Genomic DNA, 16,115 nt, shown 5'->3' on the forward strand with positions numbered 1-16,115 from the left:
TGAGGCCAGAAACTAGATTTCCTGATTTCTTAGCCACCATTCATTCCATTACAGTACCTTGGAAGATATGTACTAAGAAATCAAAACCAGAATTGAGAGCAAACAGCAGACCCAAACCAACCCACCAACCAAATTAACAACAACAACAAGAAATTAACAAAACAGAATAAAATAAAAGCAAAATAATAGCAACAGGAGCCTGAACCTGTAAAGTGTTTGGCTGGTCTTGGCTCTGAAGACGACCCCTGGCAGACCTGACCCGCCTGCCCTGATGCCTCAGTTCAGAGGTCTCCCTGAGCTCCCCGATGGCTATTACTTGAGAATGAACTAGGGAAGATTTTTTTTTTTAAGCAATGGGAATATCTTGGCTTATTACTATTCATTCAGGTATGTACAGTTTATTGGGGGCTACAGACCAGAAACTGTCATTGGGATGTAGGGGGAAAACTGTGGTATGGGGATCAGAGTTCTGTGGGAGCAAAGATGTGGGGCTACCAGCGTAACTCTGGGTGATACGTAGGAGTTCAGGGAGATGCTGACCTTGGGGGGGCGTTCTGAAAGAGGAGATGTCTGTATTGAGGCAGATACTGCTAGATACTGGGGGCACTCAGGTACAGCAGCAGGGCTTATTAGCGCAGAGGCCCTGAGATATGAGAGACCCTTGTAGGAGAGGAAAAATTTTCTCCTCTACCCTCTTATGTTCCTACCTTGGGCCATGCAAATTAAAGGGACAAAAGACAGATTAGCAAGGGAAGAGAAAAACAAGTTTAATTGCATACGCATGTATGGAAGTTTATAAAGAAATGTGCCTCCAGGAGGTGGTTTGAATTTGAGGCTTAAATACCGTTTTAACAAAGGATGATAAAAGTGTGGAGAAGAGGCTAAACAAAAGAAAAGGGGTTTTTGGGCTTCTGGATGAGGGTAAGTTATTGGAAGATGACTAGAAAACGTCTAGTGAATAAGGATTGTTTAGTAAGGTTTTCTTGTGGATAAGAGTCCTCTCAGGTGATAAGAGTTATCTCTGGACTAGTTGTCTTCACGATGTAGGTGAGGGAGGCATCTTTACAAAAAGAAATTGATGCCTTGCTTTTAGACAGAAAGGAGATCAGAGAGCTCCTTGCCTTCAGCTCAAAACAATCTTGATGTGAAAATGACATATTTTGAGGTGACAGACTCTGATCCCCTTCACCATAACCTCCTTAGGGTTTGCTAATAAGCAGTTCTAGTGAGGTGAGGCTGGTTAGAGAAAGACTGATGCAAAGGGTACCTTCCCAGGAAGCTGTGGCAAGGCCAGTGACGAGTCACTAAAGTGTAAGCTGTGAAGTCACCTTGCTCCTGGCTCTAAGACTCTGGCCAGAAAATTAATAATTTAGAACTTAAATAGGCTTTCATGACCTAGGCTGAGAATTTAATATATTTGTGTGCATATGCATATGAATGTGTATACAGATTATGCATGTATATATGTACACACACACACATAACATATGCATATAGATACATACTGGTATAGGTATATATCAATCATTGTTTTTATAGAAAATCAGTTTTGATTTCCAACCCAGTAACTTATAAACAAACTCTGAAGACATAATCCACTTACAGCTTGTATAGTTTTTAATCTCCTATATATATTTTTTTAAGTTTTTTTTTTTTTTTCAATAGAGGTACTAGGGATTGAACTCAGGACCCCATGCTTGCTAAGCATGTGCTCTACCACTGAGCTATCACCCTCCCCTCAAACTCCCATTTTTTGCATCAAATCTCTCATTTGATTAGCAGAAGTCTCTGAGGACTGTCAAGAGATAAGGCATTTTGAGGCTCTGTGTGGTTTCCTGAGCAAAGCAGTAAGGGAGGTTTAGCAGCTTTGTGCTCTGTCATCATTTTCGTATCTGAGTGGAGAAGAAACGTGCTAGATTCTTTTTAAAATGTCTTCTGTGTCAGGCCCAGGACCCATGGTAAGTCTGTTTTTGTATCTTAAATAACAGCTGTGTTGACTGATCTCACATTTTACAGATGAGGAAAACGAGGTGGGAAAAGGTTAAATCAGTTACCCAAGATCATTCACAGTGCTGACTGTGACCCCATCGTGTTAAAAGTTGGTAGATCTCTGCTCCTCCAGGCTGTTGTATGGTGTCCCTTAGCCGCAGGTTGCTTAGGGAAGTGTAGAGAGCCCCCTTCTCCCTTTTTTAGTGGAGTCCCAGTGTACTCTGCCTACATGTGTCATGAAAAATGGTTAGGGTTTTTTTTTTTTTTTTTCGCCTCATGCCCAGAGATCTTCCTAACGTTCTGACTTGCTTTCCACTTTTCAGCACAAAATTTACACTCGTCTTGTGGCTCATTTTAGAAAGGGCAGGACTGCATCTTTAGGCAGATTATATGAAGATGAATTTGATATTTCATGCTTAGTTTGCTTTTCTTCTGTTATTTCAAGAGTCCACAGGTGTGGGAAGTCTTTAGTGACCATTCAAGTGGTATAAATGGATTTCTCTGGTGATCGTTTTACATCAGTGGGTTGTGGGATAGCTTATTTCAAGTCATTACAGGGGATTGTAATGGGAATGAAGTGTGGAACGAAGACCTGAATTTCTCCTGTGGTTTGGGGTTGTAGCCATTATCTTCTTAGTTACTGGGTGGGGCAGAATTTGAACCTCTTCATGAGCCAGCAAACCAGGCCTTAATATTATATCATTTATGTGCCACCACCCCTCCTTAGTATTAGCTTAGGTTTTTGGTTTTTTAAAGGCAATAGCATACCTGTATAACAAAACCATTTTGTATGCCCACTTGATGTCACAGGCTGAGTGTATGTAGTACACTAATTATCAAAACAGCCACACTTGGAAGAGCTAAAAAAAAAATTAAACTTTGGTACTTAACGACTGGAGTATTTATATGCTTCCCCTTTGCTGTTTTGCTTGTCTTATCTAGTAGATGTTTGTGGAGGAAAGCCCTAATATTTACTGATAGCTGCTTGCTTGTGAATGAGGACTCTGTGATAATAACATTCATGGGTGCTTTCCATGATCCATACATGTGACATAAAATGGCAAGTATTGAGATGGTGTTTGGCCCAAGGGTGCTAATACAGAATCAGTACAAATGTCATTGATCAAAAACTTATTGCACATCTCTGGGCTAAGATAGAGAGTTCCTGTCCTTAAAAAGCTCATAATCTACACTCAGCAACTAAAAAGTAGACCACTCATCATACTATGATGAGTTTAAAATTCTGACCATGGACCCAGAGGAGAGACACATTATGTAGTCTGGAAAAAAATTTTTTAATTGAAGTATAGTTGCTTTACAATGTTATGTTAGTTTCTGATGTACAGCACAGTGATTCAGTTATACATATGTATATTCTTTTTCATATTCGTTTCCATTATGGGTTATTACAAGATATTGAATATAGTTCCCTGTGCTATACAGTAGGACCTTACTGTTTGTCTGTTTTATATATAGTAGTTTGTATCTGCTAATCCCAAATCCCTAGTTTTTCCTTCCCCGCACTTTCCCCTTATGTAACCGTAAGTTTGTTTTCTATGTGTGTGTCTTTCTGTTTTATAAATAAGTTGATTTGTATCATTTTTAAGATTCCACATATAAGTGATATCATATGACATTTGCCTTTGTCTGACTTACTTTACTTAGTATGATAATTTCTATCCATGTTGCTACAAAGAGCTTTTTATGGCTGAGTGGTATTCCATTTTGTACACCACATCTTTTTTATCCATTCATCTGTTGATGGGCATTCCGTTTGCTTACCCTGAAAAACTTTTGGATAGCTTTTATGTTTTCTTTCCTTCGTGGATCATGAGCTAAATGAAAGGCAAGCTTGTTTTAGCATTGCTTTTTAAAAATTTTAAAAATTTCTTTTTTGCTGCTCTTGTTTTAGGTGGCGTTTTTAAAGAAACGGTAAATAATTACACCTATTCAGGGCCACATGAAAACCTGCATTTGCTCTGCGTCCTGAAAAGATCTGCATCTCTTCTTTGAGAGACTAATGAATATGGCAAAGTGCTACTAAGTGGCCTCTGGCCGCAACGGCAGGAAATTTGAACTGCTGAGTAGCAGGAGTGCATGGGCTGTCTAATGGGAGGTTCTCGGCCCCGGTCACTTAATTCTTTTAACAACTTCAGCACCACATTTATGTGATGTTTCAGTTTAAAAAGTGATTTTACAAAATGAAATGCACTGCTTCCTCAGAACCTCCCTGTGAGGTAGGCAGGACACAGGTTTCGTTATCTTTCTTCTGGCTTTCGTGTGTGTGCTGTCCCCACCCTTTTTTTATTGTGGCAAAATACATATAACACAGACTTCACCATCATAACCACCAGTTCAGTGTCATTAAATAAACCCGTAATGTGGTGCAACCATCACCACCATCCATCTCTGTAACTATTTCCATGATGTAAAACTGAAACTCTATACACATTAAACAGTAACCTCCCCACTCCCCGCTTCCCCCAGCCCCCGGCAGAGGTGAGTGATTGGACCAGACTCACACTGCTTGCACACCTAGGATAGAACCCCGTGTTCCGCCTTATGTCCCAGCATGCTTTCCCCTAAATCATGCGGGAGGAAGTGGTACAGTGATGGAGCCCTGGTCTGGGTATTGCTCTCTGGTTGAGGATCCCATCAGTCTCTTTTTGCATTGACCACTGTCCTTGCTGCCTCTGACTCTGAAGCACATGTGATGGCTGGACCTGTTGGTGCGTCCATGACCTCGGGGCTTGGCATTCTCCACTGGCACCGGCTGGTCTACAGATGCCAGAGCCCAGTGGCCACTCCCGTTTGATCCCTGTCTCTGCCCTTTGCCACAGGGTCATCTGAGCTGTCTTTTAAAAACATCTTATTTTGCAGTAATTCCAAACTGAGAGAAATGATACAAAAATAACACAGAGAACTTCTGTATTCCCTAATCCCTTTTAAATGTTTTGCCATATTTGTGTTTTATTCTCTCTCTATTCTATATACACATTATTATATATTTTTTCTGGATCATTTGGGAGTAGGATACAGCTCCAGACAAGGTGGTCTAGAAGGATGAACTGGAACCTTCCAAATGAACAAGGGAGGGAAGTGTCTGGAAATAGCTCTCGTGTGCATTCTTTTTCTCTGCTTCCCTCTAAATCTTCTTTCTTCCAAGTTCAGCTTCTCCACCTTTTTGAGTTCTTCCTTTTATTGAAAAGCACAAAGAATCCAAAAACTACCCAAGCCTTCCAGATAATATGAAGGTTTATATTTTTTATTGGGGAAGGCTTTGTAATAAGTCTTAGCATGAGATGTTTAGGAGTTGGTTGTAAATTGACTAGAATCTCACTTAATAGAACAATTGTATCCTTGATGCTTGCCCTTTGGCTTTTTCAGCTTTTGAGCTTCTCTCTTATAGGACAGGACTAGAGTGGCAAAAAAAATGTTGAAATTTCTTTCCTATAATTCTGATAGCCCTGGTGGCAGGCCTGGGGGTGAAGCTGGCAGTGACATGTATTTGGGGAGTGCCTGTGAAGCTCTCTCCCAGCTGTAGTGGTGGTGCCTCCCCTCATCTTCTGTTCTTTCTAATAGCCATGAGAATGGCTATGTGAAAACGTCACCCTTGGGGCAGAATTTGGTCTGATGAGCAGTTTTCTTTAATAAGAAAAAGAAATTGGTCTTACAGTCAATAACATTGAGCAGTAGATTTCCTGGAAATCTGGTGGTGGTGTCCCCTGGGGTCCTACGTTCATAACTCTAGTGGTTACCATTCAGACTGTAGGTTATATAAATGGTGCCTCCCAGAGCATCTCCACTGGTCTTTCTTCATTTATTCCTTATTCCTTTTCTCCCCTAAAAGAGACTTCAACTTTGATGAAAAAGCTTCGAGGATATTAAGTGTATTTTTATTTATTTTTGAAATTTTATTTCATTTTTTAAAAACGGGCTAGCTTTTGTTTGATGGTGCAGCAACATAGCACATTGTGTTGACTTGGTTTGCGGGGAACTAAATTTGACTTGATTCTGCTAGTTATGATTTGAATGAGAGAAAATGTATAAATAATGAAACTGTAAGCTTTTCATTCGAGAATAGTTCTACTTAGTGATTAAAAATTAGAGCAGTATAGAATTCAATAGTAAGACAGATAACCAAATTAAAAAATGACCAAAAAGCCTGAATACACATTTTTCTAAAGAAGATGTACAAATGGTCAATAAGTACCTAAACAGACAGTCAGCATCCTTAGTCACTAAGCAAAACTACAAAGAAATACCATCACACCCACTAAGGTGGACAGTAACAAGTGTTGTCCAGGAGATGGAGAAATTGAAACTTTTATACATTACTGGTGGGAATGTAAAATCACGCAGTCTCTTTGGAAAATGGTCTGGCAGTGCTTCAAAATGTCAAACAGTTACAGGATTCAGCAATGATACCCCTAGGTATGTACCCAAGAGAAATGAAATATATGTTCACATAAGAACTTGTACATGAATGTTAATAGCAGCATTATTCATAATAGCCAAGGAAGTGGAAGTAACCCAAATATCCATCAACTAATGAAGTGACAAATAAAACGTGTTGTATCTATACAATGGAACATTTCTTGGCAGTAAAAAGAAATGACGTACTCATATATGCAACAACACAAATGAATCTTGAAAACATTATACTAAGGGACAAAAGTCAGTCATGAAAGACCACATATTATATAATTTCATTAAAATAAAATGTCCAAAATGTGCAAATGTGTACACACAGAAAGTAGATTAGTGGTTTTTTAGGACTAGAGGTGAAGAAGATGGGGAGTGGCTGCTAGTAGATGGATATAGTGTTTCTTTTGGGTGACAAAATATTGTAAAATTAAATTGCGGTGATAGTTGCACACCTCTATGAATAGGTTCAAAACCTGTGACTGTATACTTTAAATGAATGAATTGTGCAGTCTGAATAATTTCTCAATAAAGCTGTTCAAAAACTGAAAAATTAAAGCACTAAAATCAGGGTAAAATAAGGACGTATTTTCTAGCATACTAATACTTGTCATTGAAATATGAGGTGTTGTTTTCCTTCGCCTCTGTAAACCCAATAACAATATTTTTCTCTAGCTAAAAATACATTTTTTTCCTAGCATCTGAGTATAGCATCTAGGTTATGCTCAGGAGTGGAACAGACAAGTTATTCTGTCCAGTTAAAATTTTAATAACTGTGCTTACTTTGATGGTGCACATTCTAAAATTGAAGCAATATAAGGAACACCTAGCATGGCTTTTTTGCAAGGATGCATTACCTCAGTGCAGTGTTTTATATATATTTTCTTCCTTTACTGAAGGAAGGAAGAGAAGACCTGAATAAATATATAGAGATGTGAAAATATAATATTGTAAAGATTGCAGTTCTCTGCAAAATCTCTGAAAATGTAATGAAATCCCAGTCAAAATCTCAGCAGGACTTTTCTTGTAACTTTACAATAACTGACTCTAAAATTTATAAATAAGAATGAAGTTGCAGTAGCAGCCCCAGACTCCCCCCAAAAGAGCATTTACTAAAATAGAGGACTGGCCTGTTGGCATATAGTGTCTAAGAAAGCCATGATGATGAAAATTGTGTGACTGATGCAGAGAGAGGCCAATATGTGAATGAATCAAAAAAGTGCTAGAAATTGCCCTGCGCATGTATGGAAACCCGCCCTGTGTTAGAGATTGCAGTGTTATTCAGTATGTCGGAGTATAATTATGGCATGAACACATGTCAGAGACTTACTTATCAGTAAGAAAATCTGCAAGGTAGTAAAACTGTTCCAAGAGCATTTGGAGGAACTGAAGAAAGAATTTTTGAATAAGATTTGTTATATACAAAACTAGTTAATCTCTTACAAGGTAATAAAACCATCACCTTACCAAATTATTCGCTTATGTACCAGACAAAAAAAACTACAAGTTAACCTATTATTTTGCAGAATATAGACCTTAATCAATAGAAATTAGCAAATCAGACAAAGGTATGTCCCTAGATAATGAAACATTCCTTGGGTGGGTCTGTTAGACAGTGCTCCAAGATGGCATTGAGTGGAAACATGGTCTTTCTTGTGTCTTATTTCCAAGCTAAGAAGTAGCTGAAGAATAAGTTATTTATTGCTGTTGGGATAATTGCCTGTCCATATGGGAAACAATTACATTTAGATTACACTGTACACAAAAGTGAATTCCAGATATACTTGTGTGTTATTTTATTTTCTATGTGTGTTTCAAACATTTCTCATTGAAATACGAGAAAACAGGTTCTTGATATAATACTAGGTAGTAGGTTCAATGAGCAAATTAGGTCTATATAAAAATACTATTGAATAAAAAGTCAGTTTGTAATATGATATACTTATGTGATATTAATATAATTTAAAAAATACTATAGAATTTCTGGGACTTTATGTGCATATACATAAAAGCATAAAAAACTAAATTTTTATACCTCAGGAAAAATGAATAAAATCTGGGATTGTCTTATTAATGATTATTTAGTTCTGCTAAATTCAAGTCTACTGTGCCTGGAAAAGATACTATAATTGTAGCTTTGAAACATGCAACATTTACCTGGCACAACAGACTTGGTTTTAGCAGAACTTAGTACGTTTTAATGTTTTATATATATGGTATGCCAAACCATTGGAGAAAAGATGTGGTCTTTTAAAAATTATCTTGGGAAAAATGGCAACAGATTAAGAAAAATGCATAGCATTACCTCATACCATCCTCAAATTATAAATGGATCAACACATTAAGTATTAAAAAGTAAGCAGCACTGGTAAAATTATGTTATATAATCTTTGTGGAGGAAAAGTTTTTTTCTAAGTATGCCCTTAAAATCAGATATCTGAAAGGGAAATGATTAGTTTTGATTAAATAAAAATTTCAATATTGGGGAGAATTTAAAAATTAAAGATAAGACAAATGAGAAATGGGGACATTTTTACAGTACATTTCAGAGACCATGTTTTTCTAGCCCTTATAAATGAATCCGTAAGAGAACAGATGGGCAAGAATGGTCTGAAAGTGTCGACAGCTCTTTAAATACGTCTTTTCCTCTTTCTCTTCTTATAAAGGAAGATGACAGTCCTTGCCCTAGAGTCTGGTTTACCTGCATGCTTAGCACTGTCTCGTTCTCCTGGTAAAAAGTTCTTGTGATGGAAAATAACCTGCCTTCAAACTACATTTTCCCTTATCTATGGAGTTTTCTTCCCTCTCACCACCCACACCCAACCACCTTTGTAAAAAGAACTTTGATTTTCCCTGAACCTAATGGGTACAATTTAGGTAACTTGATATGTTCAAGACAAGATGAATTTTGAATATAAAATATTACAGAGTATTGGGAAATCTGAAAGGTAGAATATAATCAAACTCAACTTAATGTACAATAAGGGCATTGACATCATAGAATTAAAAAAATAAGCCTCTCACATGAAAACATGATCAGTATCGCCAATTATTAGAGAAATGCAAATCAAAAAACTATAATGAGGTATCGTGTCACAGCAGTCAGAATGGCCATCATTAAAAAGTCTACAAATAATAAATATTGGAGAGGGAGTGGAGAAAAAGGAACCCTCCTACACTAGCGGTGAGAATGTAAGTTAGTGCAGCCACTATGGAGAAAGTATGCATGCACCCCAGTGTTCATAGCAGCACTATTTACTATAGCCAAGACTTGGAAGCAACCTAAATGTCCATCGACAGATGACTGGATAAAGATGTTGTGGTGTGTGTATATATATACACACACAATTGAGTATTACTCAGCCATAAAAAGAGTGAAATAATGCCATTTGTATCAACGTGGATGGATCTAGAGATTATCATAGTAAGTGAAGTAAGTCAGAGAAAGACAAATGCCATATGATATCACTAATATGTAGAATCTAAAAAAAATGATACAAATGAGCTTATTTACAAACCAGAAATAGACTCACAGACATAGAAAACAAACTATGGTTACCAAAGGGGAAAGGGCTGCGGGGAGGGATAAATTAGGAGTTTGGGATTAACATGTACACACTGCCATATATAAAATAGATTAACAACAAAGACCTACTGTACAGCACAGGGAACTATATTCAATATCTTGAAATAACCTATAATGGAAAAGAATCTGAAAAAGAATATGTGTATGTATATGTATAACTGAATCACTTTGCTGTATACCTGCAACTAACACAGCATTGTAAACCAATTACGCTTTAAGAAAAAGAAGTAAAATTTTTAAAAAGCCTCTCTAAAGGGAAAGTCAATAACACATTCCTTTCTTCTCTGTGGCTTGTGTACAGTTAAGATGAATGGAGGCGGGAGCTTGTTGATTCTATTACAGTGCAGGGTGGGGCTTATTCTTAAACTCAGTGGAAATTTCCTTCTGTCCAGTATACCTGCCTCCATATGTGTCTGTGAGGTAACTGGGTCAATGAAGTTGCCTAAGATTCTGTAAACAAGGTCGTTCTCTACCTCCTCTATGTTAATAGCTCAGCATTCTGTGGTGTCTATGCAATGTTTTTTGAATGTAAGATACATGCCCTTTAACTACAGAATTTATTGTTAGGAAATACTCAGGTAAGTGAGTTAAAGGGGGCCTATTGCAATATTGTTTGTAATGATAAAACATTGGGAGAAAAGAACGTATCTCAAAATGAAAGATAAGTAACAAATTATGTTACCTCTATTCAGTAGAATGCTATACAGACAGTGACTATGAGAGAGCAACTCCATATTGATTGAGAAGAAAGGATTCAGGATACATTAAGCATGTAATGAATGAAACCAGAATATCTTATCCCAAAATACGTATGCCTCTTTGACATAAAAATCATTTTGAGCCAAAGGCAATCAAGAAGCAGTAAACACTGAAAAAGTTCTCCCTTCTGCCCAAAGGCAGGACATCAATTCTCTTTGTACTAGAGATAGATTCTTAGAGCTCCGAGAGTCTACAAACAAACCTTGTTAAATTCACCCTTTTTTTCCTAGTTATTTCTTCACCATTTACCCCTAGCCCAACCCCTGTGTCCTGCCAGTTCTTCACAAATTTGTTGTTGTGTTGTTTCTTGATCTAAGAAGTTTAAAATATTCCTGCTCTGGCCACTTCTTTGGGTCTTCATTCTCTTAGGAAGGCTCCCATGTACATGTAAAAATTCAGTCAAATATATATGCTTTACTCTTGTGGATCTATCTTTGTCAGCTTAATTTTCAGACCCAGCCAGGAACCCTATGAGGGTTGATAAAAGCTTTTTCCTTCCCTGCAATAATATTCCATTTCAATAAAATATAATAATATATGTGTAGATTTACTTGGGAAAGAGCTGGAAGGATATCGACAAGTTACAATGCTGTTTGGGTAGACAGCTTTGGGGGTGATTGCAACTAATTTCTTTTTTGTGTACTAGAATAGAAAGAAAAATAAGTTTATTGTATTGGGGCTGTATTTCAGGAATGTTCACCACATAACTGAGTAGATTTTGCTATTTGATTTTCAAAATTGAGAAAGGAGGTGAGATATTTTAAATAATTGAAGAGCTTGTGTTTTGTACTTGAATGTGTGTAGACTTCTCTTACAAGACAAAGAAATACAAACCTCACTGCCTTTTCATTAACAGGCCTTCCCGAGTGGATATGGCAACAAGCAGCCAACATTTCTCATCATTTGATACAAGACAGGCATCTGGACAGCATCGAACATCTAATGTGAAAAGGTCAGGAAGCGGGTGTGGGTATTCCTGGGGGACCGGGGAGAGAAGTCCATCCCTTTGATGACTTGTGACGTTGATGTTAGAGTGGGGCTTTGTGTTTTACTAACTGGTGGGGTGGGGAAGAACCCCAGGCAGATGTACTGCCCACCTTACAAATTAGGGAGGGTGACTGGGAGCTGCTAAGGGATGTAGTGAATAGGAGGCACTGTTACATAAAGGAAAAACAAAACTCAGTTCAGCTCTTGGCGCACAACTCCCCTTTGAGCCTTTTTTATCTTAAAAAATTTTAACTATTAATTTTATTATAAAATAACATAACCACATTGCCAAGCATTGGGAGAGATGGAGGAAAGAAGAATTATGAGCATGTTAACACAGACTGTTAGAATTTTGGTGCATTTCATTCCAGTCTTTCCCCTGGGCACATGCTCCTTTGTATGAATGTAGCCATATGTTTTTCATTGAATATTGTATTATGATGATTTTTCTACTTACATTCTTCTTGTAACGTTGGCTTAAAAGTGCATTTTAAGAACCATTCCTTGTAGAAAATGCAGGAAATATAGAAAAGCACAAAGGAGAGATAAAATACATATTATCGTCACCACAATTAGCTTTTTGGTGTGTGTCCTTTCTTTTTCTCTTCTTATGTAGAGATATTACAGTTTTTTTGCTTAATTGGGGTATTAATTATACTATTTTGTGACCTGCTTTTTAAAGTGTAATATGTGATGACATTTTTCCTTTTCACTAAATATTTTTATAATATCATATTTGACTGCTGAGTACTGTTCCTTTCTGCCCATTTTAGAATCATTTTAGCCAGTTGTCTCTTTTTGCATAAGTAAGTTGTTCCTTTCTCTGTTATTAAGGCAACTAACTCTGTGAAAGCTTTATTTTAGTACCACAAGAAAGTGCTTTCCATCCATCCTTATAGGTTTATTAAACCTTAAATTATACAGCACGTCTTTAGCATTTTAGATTTTGCATTTGAAATTTCAGCTATTTTTGAGTATGTTCAAAATATTCATGGACTTGGCAGTTTGTCTTAGGATTCAGCCCTCACGATATATGCAAGGGGTACAGTATTATAGGGATTGAGGAGTGGAGATGAAGTTGAAAATAACACCCAAGGATCTGAAGGCATTTATTTTCCACTATTACTTTTGTATTCCATATGTCTCTGCTCATGGAAATCTGAGCTATCTTCAGAAATCTGTATTCTTATCTCATAGTTGTCCTCTAACCCATCTGATAGTTTCCTAGGTAACCACTGCGTCAGCATTTATAATGCTGAGTTTGAAAGCTGAAATAAAATAAATTAAAAAATATTACTGAAAGCAGTGACAAATAAAGGGTGAGCATTCAGAGACAGAGCTCCCAGCTTGATTGGTACGCTGGGAGTCTTCAGCAGGTGTATAGCTGTGGGAGGCATGAGCAGTACATGCCATTTCCAAAAACAGCAAAACAAACGAGAAGAGGGTGGAGAAAGGAAGCTTCAGGAACACAGACATCGGAGGAACAACTGATGGAATGAGTTCAGTCAAGCACTGTGGAGATGTGAGGGACAGGAAGTTGCAGTGAGATGCGGCTGCAGGATGAACAAGGGGTTCGGGGAGAGGCATGTTCTGGAATAAGGGTAACAGAGCCACGTGTTGCAAAGAGGTCTACAGGGATATAGACTGAAAAGCTTCCTTTATGTCCTGTAGTTAGGTCATCAGAGACCATTCGCTTGGAGGGTTTCAAGGAAATTGGGGTGGGAGCCAAGCTGCAGTGGCTGAAGATGAATGGAGTTGGGGTGTAGGAATAGTGAGAGTCAATGCCTTTTTGAAGCTATTGTCCCTGACGAGAAGGGGTGGGAGAAGTTCAGGAGAGAAAACAAAATCAAGAGGAAGTTATCTTTTTTTTGCAGGTTTGACTTTAAGTAGAAATGAATGAGATTTGTGTGTGTTTCTGAGTTGGAAAGGGGGCAGAGAGGAAGAGGTTAAAGATATATAAAGGCAGAAACAGGGAAATGTAAGAAATAGTGTAAAGGCATCTTCCAGTATAGTCTTAGCATTTGTAGGTTTCATTTTAAAATTAAATTTTTCTTAAAAAAATTAAAAAATTCCTACTCTGCCTTTTAATCAACAGGTCTTCTAATGCATTTGTAAAAACAAGCACTTGTAAATTTATTGTGGAGCAGCCCAGAAGGACACCTGCCGAGTTGAGCAGTGCTTCAAACTTGAGCAAGTATGTGGGTAGTTGGACTGTGTAGAGAGTAGCAGCACCTGACCTGATGTGTTGCTTACTCCTCATGTGACTGTTTGCTCCACAGACAAAGCTGTGAGACAGTCAGGGAGTGAGCTGGTCACTATTTAACAAATGAACAATCTTGGATGACAAATGACATACCCAAGGTGCTTCAGCCAGGTAGTGAATTGCTTCCTGATGCTCTGTCTTCCCATTTCCTGGCCAGGGCATCTTTTTTTTTTCCCCCTTTTTTTTCTGCTACTTTGTTTCTTTTTTCTTTTGGGGAGGAAGTAATTAGATTTATTTATTTATTTATAAATGACGATACTGGGGATTGAACTCAGGACCTCATGCACGCTAAGCATGTCCTTTACCACTGAACTATATCCTCCTCCACTATGGCTGGAGCATCTTTAATGAACCATTTGCCTCCCTGTTTATAATCCTTCTCATTTGTTTAATCTTACAAAGTGTTTTGACAGCCATGGTTTCTTTTGATTGTACTTCAACTTGAAAGAGCCAAGTAAGAATCTTTCCACATAAGGATGCTGATGCCCAGAAGGGTATATGGCTAATTAAATTGCCTTGCAACTCTGAAACTCTTTGAGCTTGAGTTACTGCTGGTGTTCTTACAGGGCACCAGTGACAAAGTTTCAGACACTTGTAAGTTTTGTGTTCATCACTTTAGATCTGTTGACACACTAGTTGTCACACAGAAGCAGCTGTATTAAAGTCACTTTTAGAAAAACGAGGAAAGACTTTCCACCCTGGTCCAGAGCCTTCCCATCATTTCCTCCTCTTACTGTATTTTTTTTTTTTACTGTATCTTTTTATTAGAGTTGAGAGACATGTTGTTTGGTCTTCCATGGGACATGGAACGATGCCAAGGTTGCCCACTTTTCAATCACTAAGACAAAGTGTATTTTGTCTTCTTGATCTACTTGAAAAATTTGTCAAAAGCAGGAAGTAGAACAGAGGTCAAGGGTGTCCGGATTCAAGGAATGGAGAGCAAACCTTTTACAGACTTTGTTATACTTCACTTACCAAGCCTAGCCTGTCAGCTCAGTGTGGGCACAGCTTTATCCCTTGATGAAGGCTGGTGTTGGAGAATCCCAGAGGTGTGCAGGGAGTTCTGGTCACTCAGGAGGCTGAGTTCTAGAGACTGTTTAGTGGGATGAAGTTTTCAAATGGCTAAATCATTGAGGTATGGCCAAATTTTGAAGAGGAGCTTGTGAGAGAAAAGGGGAAACCTCTCTTGGATTGTTTAGTAGATAATGCAGCATAGAGAGAGTTACTGTTTAATGGGTGTAAGGTCTCAGTTTTGGAAGATGAGAAAGTCTTGGAGGTTGGTTGCAACAACAAGGTGCTATCCTTAACGCTACTGAACAATGCACTTGAAAACAGTTCAGATGGTCAATTTTGTATTATGTGTATGCTACCACAATGAGAAAAAAAAAAAAAAAAAAAGGAATGCAGGACAGATAACCCAGACATTATTATGTTGAGTTCAGCCTAGCTTTCTTTGACCTCCTTCTTCTTATGTTTTGGTTTTGTAGACTAAGTGCTTTTTAAAAACAATTGATCAAAGCTCCACTCTTGCTGTTAGTTGATAGATCTACCAAAGCAGACATGATGTGAAGCACTGCAGCACCACTGTGGAGTGGTTTTGGATCAGAACTCTGTGAGCCCGTCTGGTTCTGAAGGACGAGCACATTATTCACACAAGGAGAGACTAGTCACTTGTATTCTTTTAAAAATAATAGCATTTATCTGTTCCTTTTAATGAATTATTTAGTAGCATTTTGACCGTATGTTATCTCTTCAGTGTTAGTACCTGTTGAGGAGATACTGTCATATCCTCATACACCTTTTATAGATGAGGAAACAGAGCGTTGGAGAGGTTAGGTAACTTGCCTACAAGTTCACCGCCCTGCACAGCCCACCGTGGACTGTGAGCGTGCCGGGTGCCTCCTCTCCCCTGGACAGTTAACAAGGCCCTGTGCCAGGAGCTCCGTCGTCTGCTTGTCCGGACGCAGCTGCCCCCCAGAGTCACACAGCTGACACGTGTTGGCCTGGAGCTCTTGGGAACATGGGATCCTGGATTTACTTGGGAAAGAACCCTCAAGACTCCTACACATGTTGGTAAAAGTCTCTGCAGAGTACTCTCTTACCCTG

The 16,115-nt window shown here is 38.2% G+C and overlaps 1 protein-coding gene across 4 annotated transcripts in view; it reads left to right on the forward strand.

Moving 5' to 3' along the window:
- The window catches only part of TTC39B (tetratricopeptide repeat domain 39B), a 198,678-nt gene that overhangs the window by 119,171 nt on the left and 63,392 nt on the right, over positions 1-16,115 (forward strand). For 3 of the 4 annotated variants that reach the window (XM_045509927.2, XM_045509925.2, XM_045509928.2), the window contains 2 exons: positions 11,616-11,711; positions 13,842-13,940. In XM_045509927.2, the coding sequence (XP_045365883.1) occupies positions 11,616-11,711; positions 13,842-13,940 (195 nt within the window). The remainder of the gene's footprint in view (positions 1-11,615; positions 11,712-13,841; positions 13,941-16,115) is intronic. The other variant, XM_045509929.2, reaches the window with a different exon arrangement.

Source organism: Camelus bactrianus, chromosome 4 (genome assembly GCF_048773025.1).
Source record: "Camelus bactrianus isolate YW-2024 breed Bactrian camel chromosome 4, ASM4877302v1, whole genome shotgun sequence".
Classification (NCBI taxonomy): Eukaryota; Metazoa; Chordata; class Mammalia; order Artiodactyla; family Camelidae; genus Camelus; species Camelus bactrianus.